At 34.0% G+C, this 26,205-nt stretch overlaps 1 protein-coding gene across 2 annotated transcripts; it reads left to right on the plus strand.

The window, feature by feature from the left end:
* Window positions 1-1,974: 1,974 nt before the first annotated feature.
* LOC138697186 (uncharacterized) lies at window positions 1,975-25,685 on the plus strand. 2 transcript variants are annotated; one of them, XM_069822754.1, is made up of 10 exons: window positions 2,005-2,115; window positions 7,949-8,018; window positions 9,051-9,169; window positions 11,364-11,451; window positions 13,403-13,446; window positions 13,548-13,583; window positions 17,596-17,713; window positions 19,361-19,446; window positions 20,555-20,582; window positions 25,523-25,685. In XM_069822754.1, exons 1-10 carry the CDS (start codon window positions 2,101-2,103, stop codon window positions 25,579-25,581), a joined length of 663 nt encoding a protein of 220 aa, XP_069678855.1. In that variant the 5' UTR covers window positions 2,005-2,100; the 3' UTR covers window positions 25,582-25,685. The 2 variants fall into 2 exon arrangements, with proteins under 2 accessions (XP_069678853.1, XP_069678855.1); XM_069822752.1 differs by lacking the exon at window positions 7,949-8,018 and having other exon boundaries at window positions 1,975-2,115.
* The last annotated feature ends 520 nt before the right edge of the window (window positions 25,686-26,205 follow it).

A 26,205-nucleotide genomic window follows, 5' to 3' on the forward strand; every position in this document is an offset into this window, starting at 1 on the left:
GTCGTGGCCCATATTTTAAGGAACAATCCCGGAATTTATCTGGTGTGACTGAGTGAGACCACGATAAATTACAGCCAGGACTGCCTGATTTCAATGGAACTCAACCTGATTTCAAGGCAAGTCACTCGCTTACTGCACCGACACTAAAGGCCCATTCACAATGAAAATTAAACATAACCGTAACATAAACACAGACGTTTACGCTCAGACTACCAAATGGGATCATTCACAATGATTCACATAAGCATTAACATAAACATTACCGTAAGACGTTAACATGAAAGTTTCCAAACTCCAAACTTTCATGCTTATGCTTACGTGATTTGCAAACAGAACACAATCGTGGAGCGCTGAAGTATACGACAGAATATGAGGAAATGGCGTCGTTGTTATGTTTCCATGGTTACCAAGTATGTTTGCTGTTATGTTTATGTTCCCATCGCGAATGATCTTGATTTTACCGTAACGTTTATATTCTTAATTTAACGCTTACGTTATGTTTAATTTTCATTGTGAATGAGCCTTAACACGTTTCACTATAACCATAACATTATCGGTATTCACTGAGATTGCAAAAATTTTAATTTCGACTATAGGCCCAACACTATAATTTCACTCTCACAACACACTTCGCTCTAACCATAGCTCAAATCACTATTCGGATTTAAGTCATTTCTTGATGTAGCCTATAAAAACACCTACACCACTGTCTATTAGTAAAGTTTTAAGCCCGGGTTTAAACAACTGGATGGTTCTTGAAACATTCTATTATGTCATAATTCTGCAGGTAAAGCACTGCAGTCCCTGATAAGTTGGTTGAAAATGAACATTTTCCAATATCCATTCTCTGTTTTCTTGGGTTTATCTTATGAGAATTATAAGTTTTTTAATAAGTTGGACTCTATTTTACTTTTCATTTCTTTCAAGACAGGCTCACTATTGCATATTTCGAACAGTGTACACACGATTCGATTTTTTCCTATGCATAATGAAATTTAAGTTATTCATTCATTCATAGTTTCCTGCCCAAGGACAGGTCTTTCACTGCAAACCCAGCTTTCTCCAATATTTCCTATTTTCCTATTTTGCGTCTTCCGCCATATGATCCGTATATCTTAATGTCGTCTATCATATGATGTCTTCTTCTGCCCCGAACTTTTCTCCCGTTCACCATTCCTTCCTGTGCATCCTTTAGTAGGTAGTTTCTTCTCACCTGGAGATCCAACGAATTCCTTTTTCTCTTCCTGATTAGTTTCAGCATCATTCTTTCTTCACCCACTCTTTCCAACATATCTTTATTTCTTATTCTGTCTGTCCATTTCACACGCTCCATTCTTCTTCATATCCACATTTGAAATACGTTGTAATGTCCACTATTCATATACGGGAAAAATCTAACTGTGTGTAGGCTGCTGTCCACGAGAAATCGATTCGAATTTATTTATTTATTTATTTATTTATTTACTCATTCATTTATTTTATTTATTTATTTATTTATTTATTTATTTATTTATTTATTTATTTATTTATTTATTTATTTATTTATTTATTTACTTATTATTTTGCTAATAACTGTAACATAAAATATAATATATACAGAAAAGCTTTAGCTCGCCCCTTGAAAGAGTAGAACTCATGTCCATGCCCATTTCGAGAATTTCCCGTACAATATGAAGGGGCCCTCAATACCAGTATGTAATGTTATACCAGTTTTTTAGTCCATATGAGGCACACAATATTTTCACGGGACAGTTCTTCGAACTTAAGACCGTGTAGTAATGCAGATTGAAGTCTTCTGACTCTTTTAATTAAAAATTACATACATTGCTTCCGTTAGTGATTTCACTATGTTTGTCGTTATATTTTTTCAACATCCTGTATTCATACAATTCTCGAGTACAATGCAGCACATTCATATGTAAAGCTCCGAGGTCAATCGGAAGCAGACTTCCGCTACGTCTTCGGGGTTGCACCTAACATTTACAGTACTAAACAAATTTCAAAATATACTACGTTCACTCCGCAGCATCATGTGTTTCGGATATGGTTTAGTTCTTGTCTTCGCTACACATTTCGTCTTATTCAGCACCGGACTTCAATATGTTTATGGAACTAGTAAGTAACTGATTGTATTTCACTTCTGTGTATTTCTTTCACAATATTTCGACATGTAGAACTGATATCATGGAATTATTACATTTATATGATTGTTATTGTTGTTCAGTCAACTGTCCAAAGACAGGTCTGAACCTCATAGGTGATAACCAGACAATGGATGCGGGATGACTTAAGGAAAAGTGAAGTTGTTTCGTATCGGAGTAGCCTATATGGCACGTGCCGCGCCGTCCGTCTTTTGTGTACCTGGCGAGTACAGCAGCGTACAAAACGAAGGAACCCCGGTCCGTTCATAGTAACATTGCAACGCAATATGTGCAGTTGTGTTATCCTGCTCAAGTATTTAGTACGAGTTGAATAGTGTAGTGCTGATCCATTCATAATGTCGAAGGCAAAACGTTAAATTCGCTCAGAGATACGAAATGCAATTAAGAAGTATGAGAGTGACATGTTATGTATTAACGAAGACAATATCGTATGTAATGTATGTAAAATTGAAATAAAAACCAGAACAACTCAGGCTATAGAGAAACATTGCGTCCACACCTGTGGAGTAACGGTTAGCACGTCTGGTCGCGAAACCAGGTGGCCCGGATTCGATTCCGGGGTTTTCCCTCAACCCAATTTGAACAAACGCTGGGTAACTTTCGGTGCTGGACCCCGGACTCATTTCACCGGCACTATCACATTCATCTCATTCAGACGTTAGATAACCTAAGATGTTGATAAAGCGTCGTAAAATAACCCACTAAAAAAAAAAAGAAACATTGCAACAGTACATCGCACAGGAAATGCGTTTAAATGAAATCTGAGAAACTATCTACATCATCATCATCATCATCATCATCATCATCATCATCTAGTTGTGCGGGTCTAAACGACACGTGTAACATGATGCTCAGTTCAAATATTCCTCTAAAGAAATTGAGTGATCCCCCATTTTAGAGGTTTTCTTCAGAAATTCTCTCTATACAAAAACTGTTTAAGCGATAGGCGAAGACGATTCAGCTTCGACAACTTACGAGAATATATCGTCGTTTACTGCAACGCTGGTAATTGCATCAATGATGACGAGGACTGAACCTTTGCAAGGTATGTACTACAGTACGTTATTTTTCTTTTCCTTCTGACTGTACGGAGATACAGTAGCATGTTGAAGTCGTCTGTTTACGTTTAAAACCTGTTGAGCCAATGATCTGAATGAAAAAAATACAACAAATAGTAAATGTGCACCTACATTCAACGATAAGTCATCCCGCATCCTCTGTCTAGTGATAACAAAAGGCAACACTTATGAGGCAACTAGACCAGGAGATAATGGGGTAGGGTGGTCAGTTCCTTTCCCCCTTCATAAAGTAGGTAGGCAGGCAGACAGACAGACAGATAAATGAATTTATTCACCAATATCATACATACAGATGCACTACACTATTGGAATTTTCTCTTAAATCCAATGCACGGGTCTTTTGACCGCACTTGCTTCACAAAGCAAGTCCTACTTTGTAAGTTTCACCCCCACCCCTCACCTGTGACTAAATCCAACCACTCTCCATAAAGTACACAGATTAATATGTAAATGGTACAAATAAAACAGATTATATCATATATCTTAACCCAGTGATCGCCGAAAGCTGTGTCGCGACACATGCCCCTGTCTCCACTCAAGCGTAACCATGGCATCATATCCCCACCCTCTGTTTACAGCCTTCACTTCGATATAAGTAAAGACATTTATCAGCAGCGGACGTACGCATGTATTGTTACAAGTGTGTAGGATAATATGTTTCGATGTCTTTTCCAAAACAGATAGTAAGTGAAAATTTAATTTTAAGGAGCATGGGAGGAAAAGTATTTATTTTGTGCAGATGGCAAAAATGAGATAATTAATTTGTTGTAAAATTTTAAATGAAGTATAAAAGAACATTGTACGTTGTGATTATTCTTCTTGATATGAAGACTACCACTCCCTTACCTGTAACTTGGATATTTTATTAATAAACGAACAATAAAAAGTATTCGCTTCTATGTCTTAATCGGGGTAAAATACTTCCACGTTTTTTCCAACGTATGAGTGTAATTTGAATATTCAATAAATAAATAAACAATACAAAATATCGGCTTCTAGGTAAGTCCTAATCGGGGTAAAATACTTCAACGTTTTTTCCAACGTATGTAGTGTAATTTGAATATTTCATAAATGAATAAACAATAAAAAGTATCGGCTTCTAGGTAAGTCTTAATCGGGGTAAAATACTTCAACGTCTTTTCCAACGTATGTAGTGTAATTTGAATATTTCATAAATATATAAACAATAAAAAGTATCGGCTTCTAGGTAAGTCTTAATCGGGGTAAAATACTTCCACGTTTTTTCCAAAGTATGTAGTGTAATTTGAATATTTCATTAATAAATAAACAATAAAAAGTATCGGCTTCTAGGTAAGTCTTAATCGCAGTAAAATACTTCCACGTTTTTTCCAACGTATGCAGTGTAATTTGAATATTTCATAAATAAATGAACAATAAAAAGTATCGGCTTCTAGGTAAGTCTTAATCGGGGTAAAATACTTCCACGTTTTTTCCAACGTATGTAGTGTAATTTGAATATTTCATAAATGAATAAATAATAAAAAGTATCGGCTTCTAGGTAAACCTTAATCGGGGTAAAATACTTCCACGTTTTTTCCAACGTATGTAGTGTAATTTGAATATTTCATAAATGAATAAATAATAAAAAGTATCGGCTTCTACGTAAGTCTTAATCGGGGTTAAAGACTTCCACGCTTTTTCCAACGTATGTAGTGTAATTTGAATATTTCATAAATGAATAAACAATAAAAAGTATCGGCTTCTAGGCAAGTCTTAATCGGAGTAAAATACTTCAAAGTTTTTTCCAACGTATGTAGTGTAACTTGAATATTTCATAAATAAATAAACAATAAAAAGTATCGGCTTCTAGATAAGTCTTAATCGGGGTAAAATACTTCAACGTTTTTTCCAACGTATGTGGTGTAATTTGAATATTTCATTAATAAATGAACAATAAAAAGTATCGGCTTCTAGGTAAGTCTTAATCGGAGTAAAATACTTCCACGTTTTTTTTAAGCACGCAGTGAAATTTATAACTTCATGACCAGCCTGGTATGTTTTTCTAATTTCAAATATCTGCTGATGTAAAGTACACGTTCTTTTCATGGTATATAAGAAAATAAATTCATTTTATTTTATTTATAATACAAAAATAATGAATAGGAGGATAAAAAATTAACATGGAAAAAAGTGTGTGTAGTTAATAAGTAGAAGAATATTATATTGCTTTTGTTTTTTGGTCACAGTCCGTCTCTGCACTGTTATTCACTGCATTACCTGAGGAGATACCCACTCCACCCTTCTCCCTGCGATAGTGGTGTGCGGGTTGCATTTCTATTATGTCACAATTCCGTGGTGTTTGGCAACCAGTGTCTTAACCTAACACACAAACAGGCATAAAAGTGTATAGTAGGACCTCTATTATCCGTTGGAATTAAGGGGGTGAACTGAACGGTTAATCGAAAAAATCGGATAATCCGTACCATAAAATATTTTCGTAAATTTAGTGAATAATGCTTGCAATCTCCTAAGCTCCTCCATGGTTTTGTATTGAATTCGCTGGGTAGTGGATCAGAACTTCACTGATTTAAGTCTGGTTGTTTGTTAAGTTGCAATGTAGCTCCTTATAATGGCTATCTCTTGAAAGACAGGAAGAGTGGGCGTCTCATGTTGTAGATTTAGGTACTTTATACTCTTTATCCTTGATTTTTATTAAATTGCATACAGTTGTGATTCCAATTTCGTATTCTGACATGAGCCACATTTTCTCGTTCCCCAAACAACTCTATCTGATACTTAGTACAACACGATTTCTTTTGATACTCGTGGAAGACATTTTATATAGATATTATACAGTACAACAACTTGAACAATAGATCATACTGTGTGAGGGTAAAGTCTTGTAATAATTCTCTCTCGAAGAAAGTAACGTGTTAATATAATGTACAGAACTTCATATATTTATGTAGCAAAAAAAAAAAAAAGAAAGAAAGAAAGAAAGAAAGACAGTCGGATAATCCAACAATCGGTTAATACGGTGACGGATAATCGGGGTTCTACTGTAATTCAAAAGTTACCATTATCCCTTCGTCAGTTCGCATCATAAACTTCAACAGATGTTCTCAGCTGTCTGATCTTCAAGAGGAACAATCCCGTCTTTTGTTCGCATTCTCTGTTCCCCATGAGGTCAAAACATGCAAGCGAACCGCTATGCTGAACTAACATCGAGGGTGGTAGATATTTTCTCCGGATATGTTATGTTCCTTTTTTTTTTTACAACTGGCTAAAATGTGTGTCCAAGAATCCTTTTCTACACATAATGGGCAGATGCGCTCTCATTCTTCCTTGACAATTTTATTACCCTTCCATGCCCCCAGTCTTAGCCACGCTCAACCTACCCTACTGTCTTTGTTACAAGAATTTATGTAGTCACACCTCCCCCAGTTAAGCATGAGATCTGATTGTAGATGTAGTGAGGACTTTTCCGAACATTGGAGCTCAATCTCTTGCCTCTCGATATCAATTAAACGATTGTAATTTTATTGTTCATGTTATAATTGTAATCCCCTGGTAGAGGGGCAGAGAAGGCCTGACGGCCTTGTGTCTACCAGGTTAAATAAATAAATACTAAAAATACTAAATCTTCACATTACGCCATGCATTTCTCCTATTATTTTCTCCTTTTTCCCCATACCCATCCCATTTCTATATGATGCAGCCTTCTCTGCAGTTTATAAATCCATCCTTTTTCCCCACCTCTCTCTTTGCTGAACTATAACAAATCAACCGTAAAAGCGAGTGGTCATAAGATTATGGAGATATTAATACAGTAGTCTGCACTCAAAGTGATGTGCAAAAATTGTATGGAATGAGGGTTGGAAACAATTTTATTGAAAGCAGATCTGAATTACTAGCCAAAATGTACTTCCAAGAAAATATGGGACATAACTTAGTGTAATTCTTATTGAATGCTTATTTTCACACCTTCCTTCTCTCATATTATAAGACTGGTCCAGCACAGAAAAAAGTTTAAATTGGGATACAGAACATTATCGAGGATATTTATAACCATAATAATTATTTCACTGTCATATGCATCAAACATTCTTTCCTGCGGAAGATTTTGAAAGGAGAAACAGTCGAAATCAATTCAATTTCGGCAATATAAGTTTTACAGGAATATAAAACTTTATAAAATACGGAAATTAAATAGTTTACCTAAACACAAAAGTACATTGAGGCTGTAATTTGGTCCTGAAGTTTTAACTACGATACCCTATATATATTAAATTATGAAAGAACTCAAATAAAAAAATGTATATACAAATTGCCTCAAAACAAAATTATGAAAACTATATACTTTATAGGCCTACAACGACGTTAAGAATTCGTGAGAAAAAAATGTTGGTAAATAACATTTAAACTGTAATAAATACTCAAAAGTCAATTTTTACATTTTTGAATCCTATTTTCTGAATATTGAATCCTCTAGATTCAAAACCCCTAAAGACCATTTTGTTCGTAATTGAGTTACGCCAACATATTGCTTGTTAAGAAAGAATTCGAATGATTTATGCAGTTTCAATTCAAAAAGTCACTGTTAGGTTGAAAATTTCCTCTATTTCCCACCAGTTACTGTTAAAATCCTTCAGTTTGTTAGATAGTATATAGGGGGTTTTGAATCTATAGGATTAATTTGTGCATTACAAGTACCAGCAGTAGTGAAATAATCAATTTTTATTCTAGTGCACTTTTCTGACGAGAGTGTCTCCAGTGTTTTCCTATGGCGACCAAACACCGGCATGCAAAGCGGTGGGTTAGTTCCAGAAACATCCGTCGGTATAGATCAGGGATGTCAAAACGCCTTAACAGCGATTATTGTATTTATCTTGCTGAAAAGCGAACCTGATTGGATTTGTATTGCTTGTAGTATTAGCACGTAATTCAGGCGTATTGACATCCCGGCATAGATAATACAACATGAGTGTTAACAGTATACTGTCAGCAGTACAACTAGTAGTTAGCATAACAGCTGTTGTAATACTAATGATGACAGTGGATTGTAATGATTATGTCTAAGCCGAAGATATTCTCGTATTTTTTCCATTATACTTTAAGGGGAGAGGATGGTATTTTTGAAGAAAAATGACTAAATTTTCAAAACAAAAATCTTTAAAATACCCTTTGATATGTCTGGAATGCATTGCATAACATTTTGTGGGTATTTGTGCCCTTATCGGATGTTGAGACGTCATTTTTAAACTTCCTGCGCTACGGATTTTTAAATCACACGCCCGCTTTTATCGGTTTCCAGTAACTTCATTGTTTTTGCTACATTGCCAGACAAAAATGGATATAATTTCTGTAACTGTTAAAGATACATACATGAAATTTAGAACACACATTCTTTAGACTATTAGGAAACTTTTCTCTGTAACAGAATTTTGTTAATTGATTTCATTTTAAAAATACGTCCGTTTGTTTGCAAGAAAGGAAATCAGGAAATTGTTATTAAATTTTAATTGTTTATTTTACAAACGTAGGGACTAATATCAAAATTCTGTTACAGACAGTTTGCAGAACATACTTTTGCAAATACATTGCAAAAACTGTTTGAATCTATCTTTAAAAACGGTTTAGATATATCGGTTTTAGTACAATCCTGCATTGGGTATATTTTTTTCAAATTTGAGCCCCCTAATAATTTTTTTAAATATTTTTATTTGGTTGAGTTGCCACAGCTATGAGCTCTCTAAATACAAAAAAATCAATAATTTACACCAAATAGGAAAAGAGTTTTAAAAAATACCATCCTCTCCCCTTAGTGATAACACTGTGTATGTTACAGATATTCTTAACATGTTGGAGTTAAACTTCAACAAGGACAAAAATGAACTACTGGACCACTCAAGACAAGCGAGACAAACTGGCGAAGAAGAGTACGCGCAAATTATGGAACATTCTCTGGTAATGAAGCAGTAAAGTCTGTCATCCTAAACAAATTCTGTTTGTCCTATTAATTATTAAGTTAAAACTACATACAAAAATTTATCATCTCCTTTCGTATTGGGTCTATAAATGTACAGTATATTTTGTTTTCTCATTTGGAAATACATTATATATAATATAATGTAATATTGCAAGTCTAAATTCCGAGTGATTGTTTAGAAGTTGTTTCAAATTCAGTAATTTTAAGGCGGAGTGCTCAGTTTTAGTCATGTTGAAGTGTTTATTGATTTCTTGTGGAAGTTCTAGAAATAGTTCTCCACAGTTTACCAATATTTCAATATTGATGGAATAAAGTATTAATGTATGTTATTTCTATATATGATTTCATAAAAATTTGTTGGGTATTGTTTAGTTAAGTTTGAATACTTATACAAAATTAATAAGTTTCAATTGTGTACAAATTGAGTTTAAAAAGTTATAAATAGAAACACTCTGTGAAAAATTAATTACTACAATTAATGAGAGCTAATTTATTATCGTTTGAAGCAGATTAATTCGTTTCTAAACTGTTCTAAACTTGACGGAAAATGAACATCTCTCCTCCGAGCTGGAATTTTGTCAAAATCGCTGCGATGCACTTAGCTGTGGGCATACATGTACGAGGAAGGGTCAAAAAGTAACCTTAATAACTGTTTTATTAATTGATTATGTACAATAAGACTACAGACACTTCATCACTTATTTTAATATTCGATACACTTTTCTATTTCGTTGACTTAGCAACACTGAATTTGTACAGAAGTATCAGGTGTGGGTAATTTTTGAAAAGCTCTTAATGAGCATTATTCAAAAATAAAAAAATTTCTTGGGTGTTCCATTTAAATAAGAGAGTTGGAGGTACTTCCGGTAAAACCGGAAGTAGAAAAAACTCGGTAATACCATTATTGAGTTCTTAGCATATGGTTATCCCCATGTACCAATTTTCATGTCACTGAACCACATGCTTCAAAAGTTATTTAAGTGGTTATTAAGGTTACTTTTCGACTCAGCCTCCTATAACGTATTAATTGTATTGTATTGTATTTATTAACATTCCATGGTATTCATACATGCTTACAGCTAGAATATGGAACAAGTCAAGAAACTTAATACTATTACAAAGTCTTAATTTATAGTCACAGTCTAGATGAAATATATACAGACGAGATTTACAATATAGTCTACTAGTACAACACAAAGTTTTAGTATCAATTTCATGAAGTGTTATTGAATGTCATGAATTCACCTACAGAATAGAAGCCGTGAGAAATTAGGTACTTCTTTAATTTGGCCCTAAATAATCTCAAGTTTTGAGTTTCATTTTTTATATCGATAAGGAGGCTATTAATAAAATTACTGCCATAGAACGCACTCCTTTTTGATAGCACGATAGACTTGCCGATGGAGTATGAAAATCATTTTTTGACGTGTATTTATGCTATGAACTGTTGAATTAGTTACAAAGTTTTCAGGATTGCATACGAGGAAGATTATTAATGAAAAGATATACTGACAAGGCATGGACATTATTTGTAGTTTTTTGAACATAGTCCTACACGATTCCCTAGATTTGGCACCTACTATTATTCTAATTACTCTTTTTTGTAATAGAAATATACTGTTACTATCCGTGGAATTTCCCCAGAATATTATTCCAAAAGTCATTACCGAGTGGAAGTATGCAAAGTATATTGTTTTTAAGGTATTGATATTTACTATCTTTTGCATAGATCTAATAGCAAAACAAGCTGAATTTAGATTGGGGGTAATTTCTTTAATATGATTTTTCGAATTTGACACATTATCGATTTTTAAGCCAAGAAATTTGGTTGTTGTTGTTTCTAAAAGGGCTCTATTATTAATTATTGCGCTAGAAATTTGCGACATTCAATTTGGACAGGATTTAAATTGAATTATGTTATTTTTGTTACAATTTAATACTAATTTATTGACTGAGAACCAGTCACACATTTGAAGAGAATTTCCCCTGTTGAAGATTGGAATGTGTTGGAGTTATTGGCTGTAATTACTATACCTGTGTCGTCTGCAAATAATATGGGATGACCTACATCTTTTACTAGGGGGGCAAGATCATTTATAAACACTAGAAAAAGTAGGGGACCTTATAGTTGCTATCAATAAGAACGAATTCATTTCACTTCTATTCTTTCAGATATGTTGTCAGTACCGCTCAGAAGGGGAACATCACCAGAAGGAACAAGAAGGAAAAATAACTGAAAAATGCAGTGCCCCCTACACAGGTATGTTTCGTGCTGTGACAGTTGTATTTTATGACAGAGGTTTCCAATTGCGTACAGTGGTCACTTTCTCTCTGTTGACTGCCAATTTATGTTCTATGGTACCTACTACTAATAATTCTTTAGCCACTCTGAAATTATCTATCGGATCAATCCAGTACAAATGTGTTTCTAACATCTTTTTAAGTCTTAAATACGATATATTCTTTCTTTTTGTTTTTATTTTAGTTGACATTACACGTCTCGTAATCTTTCTTTTTTCTTTCTACTGTATCTTCGTTTTTCTTGCTTTTTTTTATTAAGTTAGATTAATTACAGACTATAAATTCACCTAAGTGATTTATCTGTGTTTAAATTTAAGTTCTTTTATATTTATATCCTTGTGTTTTATAACTAACTTTTTTGTGTAATAATAGACTATATTTTTACCTGTAAATTTATTTGTAATTTATAATTTTTAAGTAAATAAAATAATATTATTTCAATGTACCGAAGTACATATGATATTTCCATGCAGATATTCTGCGTCATCATACGATGGAAGAGTAATGGAACGGAGAAAAATTCTCTCCGGCGCCGGGACTTGAACCCGGGTTTTCAGCTCTACGTGCTGATGCTTTATCCACTAAGCCAAACCGGATACAACCCCGACGCCGAACAGAATCGTCTCTGATTGAGTTCCAACTCTTGGGTTCCCTCTAGTGGCCGCCCTTTGCACTACGTCATAGATGTCTATGAACATCGGACCGAAGTCCACACATGTGCTCAGGTGCACTCGTTATGAGTGACTAGTTGGCCGGGATCCGACGGAATAAGCGCCGTCTTAAATCACTTCGTGATTTACGCATATCATATATGATAAAATAAATTTTCGTTTATAAATTCGCCTATGCCACTATGTATTGGTATGATGCCGATATCTTTATATAAGATTCTTAATTTTCGTTATTCAAATTCTCATAATAAATGTTTTAAAATGTTGAAATGTTAAATACTACTGATTTGAATTTCGTGTTTAATTCTAGTACGGAAGTAGCTTTGATGTATCGATAGTTATACGATGATTTATAAAAAGTTTCAACAAGCGTTTTCCTGTTATTTAGTTAAATGTCCGAAAACAATGAAGAATACTTATTAGAAAATTTCGTCATTAACTTGTAATATCTGAAGGTAAAAAGTTAGCCCCTTCTCATGCCTTGAAGACACTTGAAGAACATGATGGTAGAGCCCCATGCACTACAATGAGGTGGTGTGGCCGGCACCACGCCTTTTACCCCCGGGAAAGACCCGATAGGCTACTTAATTGGTAGGAGGCTGGGTGAACTTCGGGGCCGTTCTGGAAGTTTGACAAAGAGAAAATCCCGTCATCACCCGGGTCGAACACTGGACCTTCCACCCCGTTGCCAGCTGCTCTACCAACTCAACTACCAAGTCGCCCATGTAGTTTGTAAAAAAATGTAATAATGCAAACACTTGTACATTAAAATTTATATTTTGGAGAAACGCTTTCGTCAGTTCAAATGTCATCAGGTCCTTCTTGTTGAAAAAAATGTTCAATGAGCACTCCATTTACACCAAGTATATGACGTTGGTCATTAACTCTAGTAACATGATGTTATTTTTAAAGCATGTTTAAGACTTTAACTCAAGGTTAATTCTTAACTCTTCTAGAAATGTATTTTGTAACAATAATGATTTAGGGCTTGGGATAGATGATTTGAATTTGCAATTTATAAATTCAGTAACAAATTTGACAAATACAACAGGTAATTTTAACACCTCGTTCAACAAAATAAATGTTGACCGCTGTTCGCAAGTAGGATAGCCCGTTTTAAGATACCTGTTCAAATTTCCATGGTTGAAGTCTGCGTGCAAGATTCAGCTAATTAAACTTTTGATTTTGTGATTTTAATACAAAGCGATACAGATTAATTTATTCGAATTCTGTTCACAGAAGATGCACACAAACCTGGCGCCAAAGAAGTAAACGACATGACGGTAAGATCAAATTAAGGATTCCGCGTTAACATCATAAGAATGTTGTTATTTCATACCTAACACATAACTTCACATTTATCGAGATTTTCAATTTTTTGCAGTGTTACCTTGAGTGCCTCTACAAGAACCACAACTCTGTGAGTACTCCACCTAACGTGGACGTTTCTTAAGATTATGGAAGAAAAAAAAATCAATTCCTGTAAGATTTTCAACACACAAACAATTTGCGCAACAAGAGTCGTCATGCAAACACGTTGGCTGTGTATGTTGTGGATTAAGTTTCAATTCAGTCGAAAGTGTTTGAAATTATTTACGCAACACATTGTTGCGCAACAGTCTGAAACGTGTGTGGCAGTGATTAACAAGACGCACACAAACAAGACAAAGTAAAGTGGCAAATAATTCCTGTACGGACGATATCTCTACTCTCATATTTGAATCTATTGTAAAAGGATATGTAACCATTTCCAGTAGCTCACCAAACGAGGTAGGATTCATCCGTATATAATTTTTGTAAGCTGCAAGTAAATACAGATGCTTGTTTATGCGGATGACGTGAATATGTTAGGATAAACTCCACAAAAGATTAGGAAACGCACAGGAATTTACTTGAACCAAGATAGATTTGGAAGTACATGCCGAAGTATATGATTATGGTCCACACCTGTGCAGTAACGGTCAGCGCGTCTGCCTGCGAAACCAGGTGGCCCGGGTTCGAATCCCGGTCGGGACAAGTTACCTGGTTGAGGTTCATTCCGGGGTTTTCCCTCAACCCAATACGAGCAAATGCTGGGTAACTTTCGGTACTGGATCCCGGACTCATTTCACCGGCATTATCACCTTCATTTCATTCAGACGCTAAATAACCTATATGTTGATACAGCGTCGTAAAATAACCCAATAAAATAAGTATATGATTATGTCTCGTGACAACATAGTACTAAATTCAAATTCAAATTTTTTACAATTTACATTTGAAATGAATACATATGAATAGATACCCGAAATGAGCATATGCTCGTGCTCGGGTACAGTCCAGTAGTCTACATAAATTTTACAGGGATCAAATAATAATGCTGATGATAGAAATAATAGTAACAATAATAATAATAATAATAATAATAATAATAATAATAATAATAATAGCATAATCGTGACATAAATGATACAAAGATTGTAATACAAAATAATTAAATAATAATAATAATAAAATAATAGTGATAAAACAAAAATATTTACAATAATAAAATAAATACTAAGACGGATAAAATAAAATATAAAACCACTAGCGAGAGTTAACACAACTTAAATAAGCATATAATAACCGGAAAAAATGCCAAACTCGAAAATCAACAGAAAAGTTCGTTGTATCGTAGACGACAGCAACCGCCGTATTGACATTGTGTTGTGCATTAATGGTAGTAGGGGGGAGCCGAAAGTAACTGCCGTTCTCTTCGAATCTTCTCGTACAATCATGGGAAGTTAAAGGTGCAAAAACAAAATGTATACGAGTCAAACTGTTCATTATTACCAGGATAACTACAAATAATACTGAAATATATTAATCTAGTTTCAGTTATAGATCTCCCCTTTTGTGCAAGAGGTATCATATCAAAATATTTTATGAATGGCGGGGAAAATACAAATTTCAAGAACTCTCTAGTGACAAGAGATAGCAATGAAAATATAAAAATTGGAAATTTATCTTTTGAAAAGGTGGAAAAGTTCAAATATCTTGAAGCAACACAAACAAATATCAACGTCACTCGGGAGGAAATTAAACGCAGAATAAATATGGGAAATGCGTGTTATTATTCGGTTAAGAAACTTCTGTCATCCAGTCTGCTGTCAAAAAACCTAAAAGTTAGAATTTATAAAACAGTTATATTACCGGTTCTTCTGTATGGTTGTGGAACTTGGACTCTCACTTTGACAGAGGAACAGAGGTTAAGGGTGTTCGAGAATAAGGTGGTTAGGAAAATATTTGGGCATGAGGGGAGTGAAGTCACAGAAAATGGAGAAAGTTACACAGCGCAGAACTGTACGGATTGAATTCTTCATCTGACATAATTAGGAATACTAAATCCAGACGTTTGAAATGGGCACAGCATTTAGCACGTATGGACGAGTCCAGAAATGGATATAGAGTGTTACTTGGGAGGCCGAGATGTAGATGGAAGGATAATATTAAAATGGATTTGAGGGATGTAGATAGAGACTGGATTAATCTTGGACAGGATAGGGACCGATGGAGGGTTTATGTGAGGGCGGCGATGAACCTCCGGGCTCTTTAAAAGCTATTTGTAAGTAGTAGTAATAATAATAATAATAATAATAATAATAATAATAATAATAATAATAATAATGGCTTTATTTAACCTGGTAGAGCTAAGGCTGTATGACCTTTTATACTCAACCAGGATTAAAACTTGCTTACATAATTGAACATACAACTATATCGGATTTAACTAATTACATACAGATAAGATTTACATAATGAGATCAAATCAAAAGAGGTATTTAAATAAAAATTTACCTAATAAAGTAAAAATAAACATAGTGGAATGCATATTAATATTATTAGAATCAAACACGAATCACATAAAATCAGAAGCGGATAATTCTATAAAGTGTACACAATAAAAATAAAAATAAACACATTGGAATACATATTAATATTAAATTAGAAGCAAGTAGGATTCACATAATTGAACCAGAAACCGATCACTGAATAAAATGTACACATAATAATAATAATAATAATAATAATAATAATAATAATAATAATAATAATAATAGTCAACACCTGTGGAGTAACGGTTAGCAAGTCTGGCCGTGAAACCAGGTGGCCCGGGTTCGATTCCCGGTCGGGGCAAGTTACCTGGTTGAGGTTTTTTCCGGGGTTTTCCCTCAACCCAATATAAGCAAATGCTGGGTAACTTTCGGTGCTGGACCCCGGACTCATTTCACCGGCACTATCACCTTCATCTCATTCAGACGCTAAATAACCTAAGCTGTTGATAAAGCGTCGTAAAATAACCTAGTAAAATAAATAAAAAAAAATAATAATAATAATCATAAAAAGAAGAAGAAGAATAAATGAAACATAGTGTAATATAACTCATCATAAGATATTCTTCTAATTAATAATTGGAAGAAAAGTTCGCTAGCCCTTGACTTCAGGAGGCAGAGAATTCCAGTGACGAGAAGTAGCAACAGTGAAAGATGAGGAATACAGAGATGATGTGTGGAGTGAAATTTCTAGCGTGTTATCGTGTTGTGACCGAGTATTTAAGTTATGATAGCGAGGAAGATTGTGGAATCGAACAAATAAGTAATAAGGGGCAGAAGTGTAAAAAATTCGGTATAGCCTAAGAGAGAAAGAAAATGTAACTTTCTCGTCTCGTAAAACCTGAGCCACGATAATTTATCGAAGGAAGTTGAAAAGTGTTCGTAGTAGTGTACATTACAAATGAAACGAACACACGCATTATGAACACGTTGCAGTTTCTGGGATAAATCCACCCCGAGATCACTGAATAAAGCGTCACAATAATCGAAATGAGGCATAATAAGATTCTGTACAAACATCTGCTTTAATTTAGCTGGATAGTGGTACAATCTTTTTAATGAGTGAAGAGTGAAAAATACTTTCTTGCATGTGTGTTTGATATGCGTGTCCCAGGTAAGGTTAGATTCAAAATGAACTCCCAGGTTTTTTTACAGTTGAATTGAATGGAATGATCGCTTTATTCAGAGTCATTGGAGGAAGGTTCAGCTTATTAATATCGGGGATTAATCTCCTGCCAAATCCTAATTAATCACATGGTGCCACATTAATAGCAATTGTAATTTTTCACACCCTTTTCTTCGTTTCCCTTCATTAAAATTTAATATCTATGTTTACATAATATGTATAATAATTTTTTTGAGGATATATTGAGTCCGTAAGAGCTACCCTCAATGGGAGGCAGTTTACTATTATTATTATTATTATTATTATTATTATTATTATTATTATTATTGCCCTCAGCTTCATTTTGCAAGACCTTTGATCTATTTTTATCATTCTGCTTTCAAATATCTGGATACCGTTGTAAAACAAATTAATTCAACTTAATTTGTTTACACAATCTTTTCTTATTTTAGACGGATTCAAATGGAGACGTCGTGCTTGAGGCAGCCATGAAATTGTTGAAATCTTCTGGGTTCAATGTAGACTCAGTATTGAACAAAGTACAGTCCTTCTGTGGAAAGTACAGTAAAGGTAAGGATGTACAGTTACGTTAAGTATCACATATCTGCAGAAATTTTCCAAGTTATATCCGTTTTAAGAATACACATATTGGCATAGAGCTGGGGACGGAGCGGTTCGGTTCGTAGCAGGTACTGTGACGTCATTACTCGGTTGATCCGAGTACAGTACCGAGTACAAATTTGTGGCGGCAGATTTAAAATTTTGATGGATTGAGTCGATTTTAGAACGTACTTTGAAAGTGAAAGCAGACGTATTTTAAAAGCGTTGTAGTAAAGAACTTTTGCTTTGCCAATTGACGAGAAAAAAAAGTTCTTCGCTTCATTGCAAAATGACGGTTGCAAATATTATGTGCGTGATTATAGCTATTTTCGGAGTTATTTTATATGAACGGCATATTTAACCTTCAGTATTGTTATATATCGTCGTCTGAATGCAAGAACTAGGTAACTCGAAATTTGCGTTTTTTAGTTACCTCTTTTATAGCTTAGCAAAAATCGCACAAAATGTAATGCAAGAACTTGGTGACTGATCGAACGATACCAGCGACATCTATTTTCCAATATAACAAATAGGTAAATGAAAACGAGACATATTCCTTAGTGTAATAAATAAGTAAATAAGTAATGTCACAAAATATGGAAAATCAAGTTACCTAGTTGTTGCATTCACACGACGATATGACAGACGAAATAAAACTGATAAAATAATTTATAATACTAACGGCTAATAATGCCCTTTCCTGTTATAATTGGAATGGAGAAACGCTGAAAGATGATATCAGACTTGTATGGGATATCGATCTAGTGAACAGTGTGGCCGGGAGAAAAAAGGTCTTAAGTAAAAAATTTTATACTTTTCAAGAGAGCAGTAGAAACATTGAAATTGGTGTAAATTATAGACCTTTTAATGAAGAGGTTTTTCCTGAATATTATTTGTTTTTATTTCTTCTAAAGTAGGTAATGTTGCTCATTTAACAATTTTCTTGATTATTTTCAAAGATAGCCGCACTTAAACCCTTTTAAGACTAGAATTCAAACTGAGTAAAAGGGACTATTTAAACGTAAGACCTTTCCCATGCCAAAATAAATGAGAAATGTAAATTATTAGGAATGCAAAATGGGTCTTAAACAATTATAAGACTGTTTACCCTGGTGCTTGAAGTTTTAAAAGGAAAGGGCATCAGTATATGATAAAATGACTAAAATACAAGTTAGACCTTTTAAATAGGGAAGCATGGAAAGTAAACATGTGATGGTTTGTAAGGAATAAAGTATTAAATATTCTTAAGTCCTTTATTCTGTGTGTGCTCGATTCAAAAAGTATTTAGGACATTTGGTAACGCTCTGTAAATCTAGTCAGGAGTCTTATTTGACTTCAGCCGTTTTACCAGATTGTAGAGAATTGTTTCCGCTTTCAGAATATATAAAAGTCTCATTTTTACAAAAAATTGACTTAAGACATTTTTCCTCCCGGCCACATTATTAGAGGTAAATTGAAAATCAACTTTTTTCTGCGAAAATGTGTTAAAAGTGGAAATTTCAAAAGTTACGTTAGGACTACAGACAGATAATCCGGCGTACTGAGTTATGTTAATGTTTCGCTATTTATTGAATACAACCTTGATGAACTAAAGGTGTAAATTTTTTATAATTATAGAAATGACGTCGAAAGACACTAAGAAATACACTTGCCCCCGCCAGCCACTTCACTTCATGCTGTGCGTGCAGGACGTTGCTGTCAAGGTGGGTTCTTATTCCGATTAGTTAAATGACTGGTTAAATATTAAATTATGTAGCTAATATTTTATTTAAACTAAAGACTTCAAAGATAATGATAGAGCAATATACAGGGTGATTTATTATTACGTGTAAATACTTTGTGTGTGTAATGTAGAGGTGAAACTAAGACTAAAACGTTCTATGCAACTTTTTCTCAAAACCTTTAATTCCAGAGTTCCAGTAGATGGCACCTAAGTCGTAGTAACTCCACAGGCATTACTGTTCTCCCACACATTTGGTGTGGTATTGTGGGGAATCAGTTACTCGGACCTCGAGTTCACCTCTGCGGTTGACTGGGGAAATCTACCGCGCATTCTTGGAATGCGAATTGCATGGTCTGCTACATGATATCCCTTTTCCAACGCGAGTGAACTTATGGTTTATGCACAATGGTGCTCCTGCGCATTACTGCCACAACGTAAGGGCGTATCTCAATGCTGCGTATCCAGGTCAATGGATAGGTCGCGCAGGACCAACTCCTTGGCCAGCCATGTCACCGAACATGAACCCTCTGGACTTCAAGTTGAGGGACAGCACTTTGAACATGCGTTACACTAAGAATTGTGCAAATGTGTAAAGTCTAGAAGAAATTGCTTTACATTCTTTACTGTGTTTGGTTTCAGTTCACAAAACGGGCATAAGTGGACTGCCGAGGATATGGGTTTAGTGACTTTGGTTGTTTTTGTATTGAAGTCCAAATGCACTGTACGAAAGTTTACATTTGGCGTGTTATCCTTTATTTGTTTGGGAGCGCAAGTTCCACGAAAAATGACGTTAACTATGGAAATAAAGGTTTTAAGAAAAAGTTGTATAGAACGTTTTAGTTCTTAGTCTCACCTCTACATTACACACACAAAGTATTTACACGTAATAATGAATCACCAGTATAAAAAAGACAAATGAAACCGCTGTGCATAGAGGATAACCTGCTTCAAAGAATACGCTCCAGTTGATCTCATGTCCATTTGATGGTAATTCGTAACCTGGCTATGCTATGGAGATCTAAATGTCGAAGCTTGCTGCCTATTAAATGTAAACCTATTATTTAAATAGTAAATCTGTTTTTTTACAGTATTGTCCCAAGGAACTGTGGCAATCAAGTAAGTACCGCTTCAGAATAAGATTAAATTCAATATTTTCACCATCTATTAAAAATGAATTTCCCATTGTATTCTATACAATGATTATATCAGAGCTCGGATTTTTGTAACATGTAATATTTTTATGTCTTTTCGCAAACTTAAGTTGAATTAAACACATTACTAACTTTTAATGTGACATGAAGAAAATTGAATTTGAGCTCTGTTAGTTACAGCTGCTATAACTACAAGAAAAGAAATAATTTCTATTTCAAATCTACTCTTTAATAATTCCAAATAATAAATATAATTCCATCTACCAAAATGTTATATTCATGAAATCGCTATTAATATACAAACGTCCCCAATCCGATTAGATAAGCCGTAATTATACCAGAATTCCTTTATTAATTTGTTTACCTTTTTATTTAAAGACTTTAGTATTATTAGTTAGATTCTTAGAAGGTTGACATTATTTTTATTGGTCATATAATTGCATGTTTTAGCATTAAGTCTTATTTGACGAAAATGGTACAAAATCATATTTTTTTGTTGTACTACAATTTTTTAACAGTTTTCTAAATATTATTCACATGTTTTCTGCCAATAATAGGTAGAGATTTTGCTTCCGTTTAGTTACTTATTTCGTATTTCATTTATTTAGAATATCTGTGTTTAAATGCAGTTTGAAGGTAAATAGATTTGCCAGTAGTAAGTTGTCAAAACATAAAGTACAAAACAATTTAAAGAATATGGCGAGATTGTTGCTAGTCGGTCTTGCCTTCTCCCAAACATATGACGTTTAAGATGTTCCAATCCCGTTGTTTCAAGGTAGTAATTCATAAACAGTCAGTGGCCTTGTTAACATAGCTACAGAAGAATTAGTCACGGAGGGGGCAAGCGTTCGACAATTTTCACTCCTATTTCTCCCCGCCTTCTATTTTATAGGCTGAACAGTTCGCTATGCCCAATACAAGGAGATAATATTCACATAAAAATGCTGTAGAATGATGAATATAAATTCTAAGTAAATTTAGGATAACATTGAATTCGTTTTGCGTTATATATTCAAGAAGTTATGTTATATCTTGGTATTTAGGGTATAAGTGCAAGAATATCTCCAAATTATTTTTAGGTCATAGAAGTTCGACACTAATTATATTTTAAATATTATTATAATGTACCGAAGTACATATGATATTTCCATGCATATATTTTGCGTCATCATACGATAAAAGAGTAATGGAACGGAGAAAAATTCTCTCCGGCGCCGGGATTTGAACCCGGGTTTTCAGCTCTACGTGCTGACGCTTTATCCCCTAAGCCACACCGGATTCCACCCCGGCGTCGGAAGAATAGTCTCAGTTTTAAGTTCCAACTCTTGAGTTCCCTCTAGTGGCCGCCCTCTGCACTACGTCATAGATGTCTATGAACCTAGGACCGAAGTCTACACTTGTGCTGAGGTGCACTAGAAGGAACCCAAGAGTTGGAACTTAAAACTGAGACGATTCTTCCGACGCCGGGGTGGAATCCGGTGTGGCTTAGTGGATAAAGCGTCAGCACGTAGAGCTGAAAACCCGGGTTCAAATCCCGGCGCCGGAGAGAATTTTTCTCCGTTCAATTACTCTTTCATCAACTAATTATATTGCCAGACACTAACTACAGAATTAATAATAGACCTAATGAAAGCTTTGTACTAACTTTTTCATGAAGGTGAAGTGAAAAAATAACTCAAATATCTCATTTTTGAGATGGACGGTTAGATAAAAATAAGTTGGTTGAGAAAGCTACGCAAGGATGGAAGAATGGTTACTGTATGGAGTAAATTATACAAATTAAAAAGTCAAGAAACTTAGGATTGCATTTAGATTGGAATTTAACTTTTCAAAATAAAATAACCTACAAAGTTATGCAACAAAAATGTTTGTATAATTTATTCCCTCGAAAACTTATCCAAGTTCCACCACTTAGTCTCAAAATGAATTTCATACAAACGTTAGTGATGTCTCGCTTAGATTCTATATTAACGAACCTGAATACTGATCTCGTCGACCGACTACAATATCTGCGTTCCTGTCGTTTGCAAATTTAGAAAAATTCGATCATGTAATAATAATAATAATAATAATAATAATAATAATAATAATAATAATAATCTATACTAATTTTCCAAAAATAATTGGTGTTAACATGTATAATTAACCACCCTGATACCGAAAATCGCTTTTTTGGAATTTTTGTTTGCATGTCTGTCTGTCTGGATGTTTGTTACCTTTTCACGCGATAATGGCTGAACCGATTTATATGAATATTGGAATATAAATTAAGTTCGTCGTAACTTAGATTTTAGGCCATATGGCATTCAAAATACTTTATTTAAAAGGGGAGTTATAAGGGGGCCTGAATTAAATAAATCGAAATATCTCGCTTATTATTGATTTCATGACAAATATTGCATAACAGAAGTTTCTTTAAAAATAATTTTCGATAAGTTTTATTCTATACAAAATTTTGATAGGACTGATATTTAATGAGATAAATGAGTTTTAAAATTACAATAACAACGCCATCTAAGGCGCTGTACTGAAATAAAAACAAATGACTTCGTCTATAAGGGGGCTTGAACAACAACATCGAAAGCTATTAAACACAGCCTAAGAGAATGTTTCTGTGTTTGTATGAAGTAATATCGGAAGCTAATTAATTGTTTAATTATTATTTCACCATTGGAAAGTGTAGTTTCTCTAGATGGACATAATTCTACAATGTTATTACAGTAACTTCTGAAACATATAGCAAGTAATATAAAGTATACACATTAAAATTAAATGATATGATAATCTTCATTAAACTATGGTTGCATGTAATAACTATTAAGAAACATGTTAAAGGAATTGTCATTGCACCAAATGATTGCTCTCTGGACCAAAATGACCGCATTTTAATTATGTACATACAATTTAAATTAAGTAACATATTAAACGATTTATCCATCCATCAAACACGAATGTTCCCTGGATCAAACGTTCTATTTTAATTATGAATTACTTTAGGCCTATATTTATTTCTAAGAGGTGCAGCGGAACGCACGGGTACGGCTAGTAATAATAATAATAATAATAATAATAATAATAATAATAATAATAATAATAATAATAATAATTGTTTATTTTAAATGGCAGAGTTAAGGCCATTAGGCCTTCTCTTCCATTCAACCAGTAACCAGTAACGCCGTAATTAGAACTCTTGTCCTGGAACACACTTAAAGAAATTTCTCCAATTCTCTCTTTTTGCTATTTAAAATCATCCTCACCTCCACACCCACTTTCCTAGTATCTCGCTTTGGTTACCTTTCACTACCTCGAACTTCGAACATGTCCTTTCTCTCTATTTCTCTGCACAGAACATCCTTCTACTTGTCATCTTTCAGTATATCACTTCCAGTGCTCTAGAATTCTCTCTCTGACCATATCCAGAGGTTGTCTGTCAGTATCACAATTCAAATGTAAATTACAGAATAATATTCCAATACTCAAGCCACGAAGCGTACTAGACCAAAAGATTATGACGTCATTGACTGATCTACGATTAGTTGAACGCCAAAGCCAATATACGCTATAAAACATAGTCCCGTAAATGTTTAATTATAACTAACGATTTACACATATTTTGTCAGTTCAAATCAGTGCATTGTATTAACCATTATGTCAGATTAAAAGAAAAGTAATGTATCTATAAATTAATGAGTACTTGATCTTATCTGTTTACCACGGCGTAGTGATACATTAGTATGGTTCTTGGCTTGGTTAGATAAAAAGGGCCATATTCATGGACATTCTTAGCGCGGGCTTTCGGTGGATGATCAGCGAACTAACGTTTTTCGTATTTATAAACCAGTGTCAGCGATATGATATGAATCCTGTTTAGCACGCTCGTAACCCGGGCTAGCGAAATGTCTATGAATAGCACCCTATGGAGGCGCACAACTTCGACTTACATCATAATACACGCTATTATAAATTAACTGTCTTGTAAGTTTTATTAATTTTACCCTTAACGTATAATGTACTGTATTCCTTGTATTGTATTGTATTGTATTTGTTAACATTCCATGGTATTCATACATGCTTACAGCTAGAATATGGAACAAGTCAAAAAACTTAATACTATTATAAAATCTTAATTTATAGTCACAGTCTAGATGAAATATATACAGACGAGATTTACAATATAGTCTACTAGTACAACACAAAGTTTTAGTATCAATTTAATGAAGTGTTCTTGAGTGTCATGAATTCACCTACAGAATAGAAGGAGTGAGAAATTAGGTACTTCTTTAATTTGGCCCTAAATAATTTTATGTTTTGTGTTTCATTTTTTATATCGATAGGGAGGCTATTAAAAATTTTTACTGCCATATAACGCACTCAATTTTGATAGCACGACAGACTTGCCGATGGAGTATGAAAGTCATTTTTTGACGTGTATTTATGCTATGAACTGTTGAATTAGTTACAAAGTTTTCACGATTACATACGAGGAAGATTATTAATGAAAAGATATACTGACAAGCCATGGGCATTATTTGTTTTTTTTTTAATAGTCCTACACGATTCCCTAGATTTGGCACCTACTATTATTCTAATTACTCTTTTTTGTAATAAAAATATACTGTTACTATCTGTGAGCATACCACGCTTAGGTTTGAAAATATTGATACTCACTACGTACGTATTTTGAACTTTGTCCATTACCACGCTGGGACAAACGAATAGTGAGGATGATGCTAAATTTTAAATGAACGAATGACGTATTAAGGACATTATTATTATTATTATTATTATTATTATTATTATTATTATTATTGTTACTAAAATTTTTCGGAATGGATGAAAATATATCATTTTAACAGTTTCATTCCCTAAAACATGATTACGAAGACTCCTGCTTGTATATTTCAGATAATCTTGAGAGATGTGAGAAGCGCAGAGAAGAACTCAAAGACGTGTTCAACGACTAAGGTCAGCAGCAAGAGCTCCTGCAGATGACTATAAACTCTGAAAATCGTTCAAATATCGATGCATGTAGTGCAATAATTCAATAAACTGTAAAAAGTAAAATGTACTGTTTCGTATGCAATATTACATTCAATTCTAACATTTTCATCATCATACAAATATAACTTAACTACTTTGACAAAAGTAATTCATTCATAGTTTTCTGCCCAAGGGTACCCTTTCACTGCAAACCCAGCATTCTCCAATCTTTTCTATTTTCTGCCTTCCTCTTTGTTTCCGCATATGATCCATATATCTCAATATCGTCTATCATCTGATATCTTCTTCTGCCCCGAACTTGTTTTTTCGTCACCATTCCTTCCAGTGCATCCTTCATTATGCAGTTTTTTTTAGCTATTGTCCCAGCCAATTCCTTGTTTTTTTTTTTTTCCTTTCTGATCAGTTTCAGCATTATTCTTTCTACACCCACTCTTTCTAGCACAGTTTCATTTTTTATTGTCTGCCAATTTCACACACTCTATTCTTTTCCATTTCCACATTTCAAATGCTTCAAATGTTTCTACACAATCTGACAAAAATTCCATCGAAGAACAGCTTTGAAGAATAGGAGATATGATTGGATGATT

The sequence above is a fragment of the Periplaneta americana genome, chromosome 3 (assembly GCF_040183065.1).
Source record: "Periplaneta americana isolate PAMFEO1 chromosome 3, P.americana_PAMFEO1_priV1, whole genome shotgun sequence".
Lineage (NCBI taxonomy): Eukaryota > Metazoa > Arthropoda > Insecta > Blattodea > Blattidae > Periplaneta > Periplaneta americana.

Bases quoted from the DNA above. Each gene is read 5' to 3' on its own strand.
- LOC138697186 (XM_069822752.1), top strand. From the start codon at position 2,031: ATGTGTTTCGGATATGGTTTAGTTCTTGTCTTCGCTACACATTTCGTC. The intron at 2,116-9,050 runs GTAAGTAACTGA...TGTATGTTACAG, and splicing joins TCAATATGTTTATGGAACTA to ATATTCTTAACATGTTGGAG. The intron at 17,714-19,360 runs GTAAGGATGTAC...TTATAATTATAG, and splicing joins CTGTGGAAAGTACAGTAAAG to AAATGACGTCGAAAGACACT.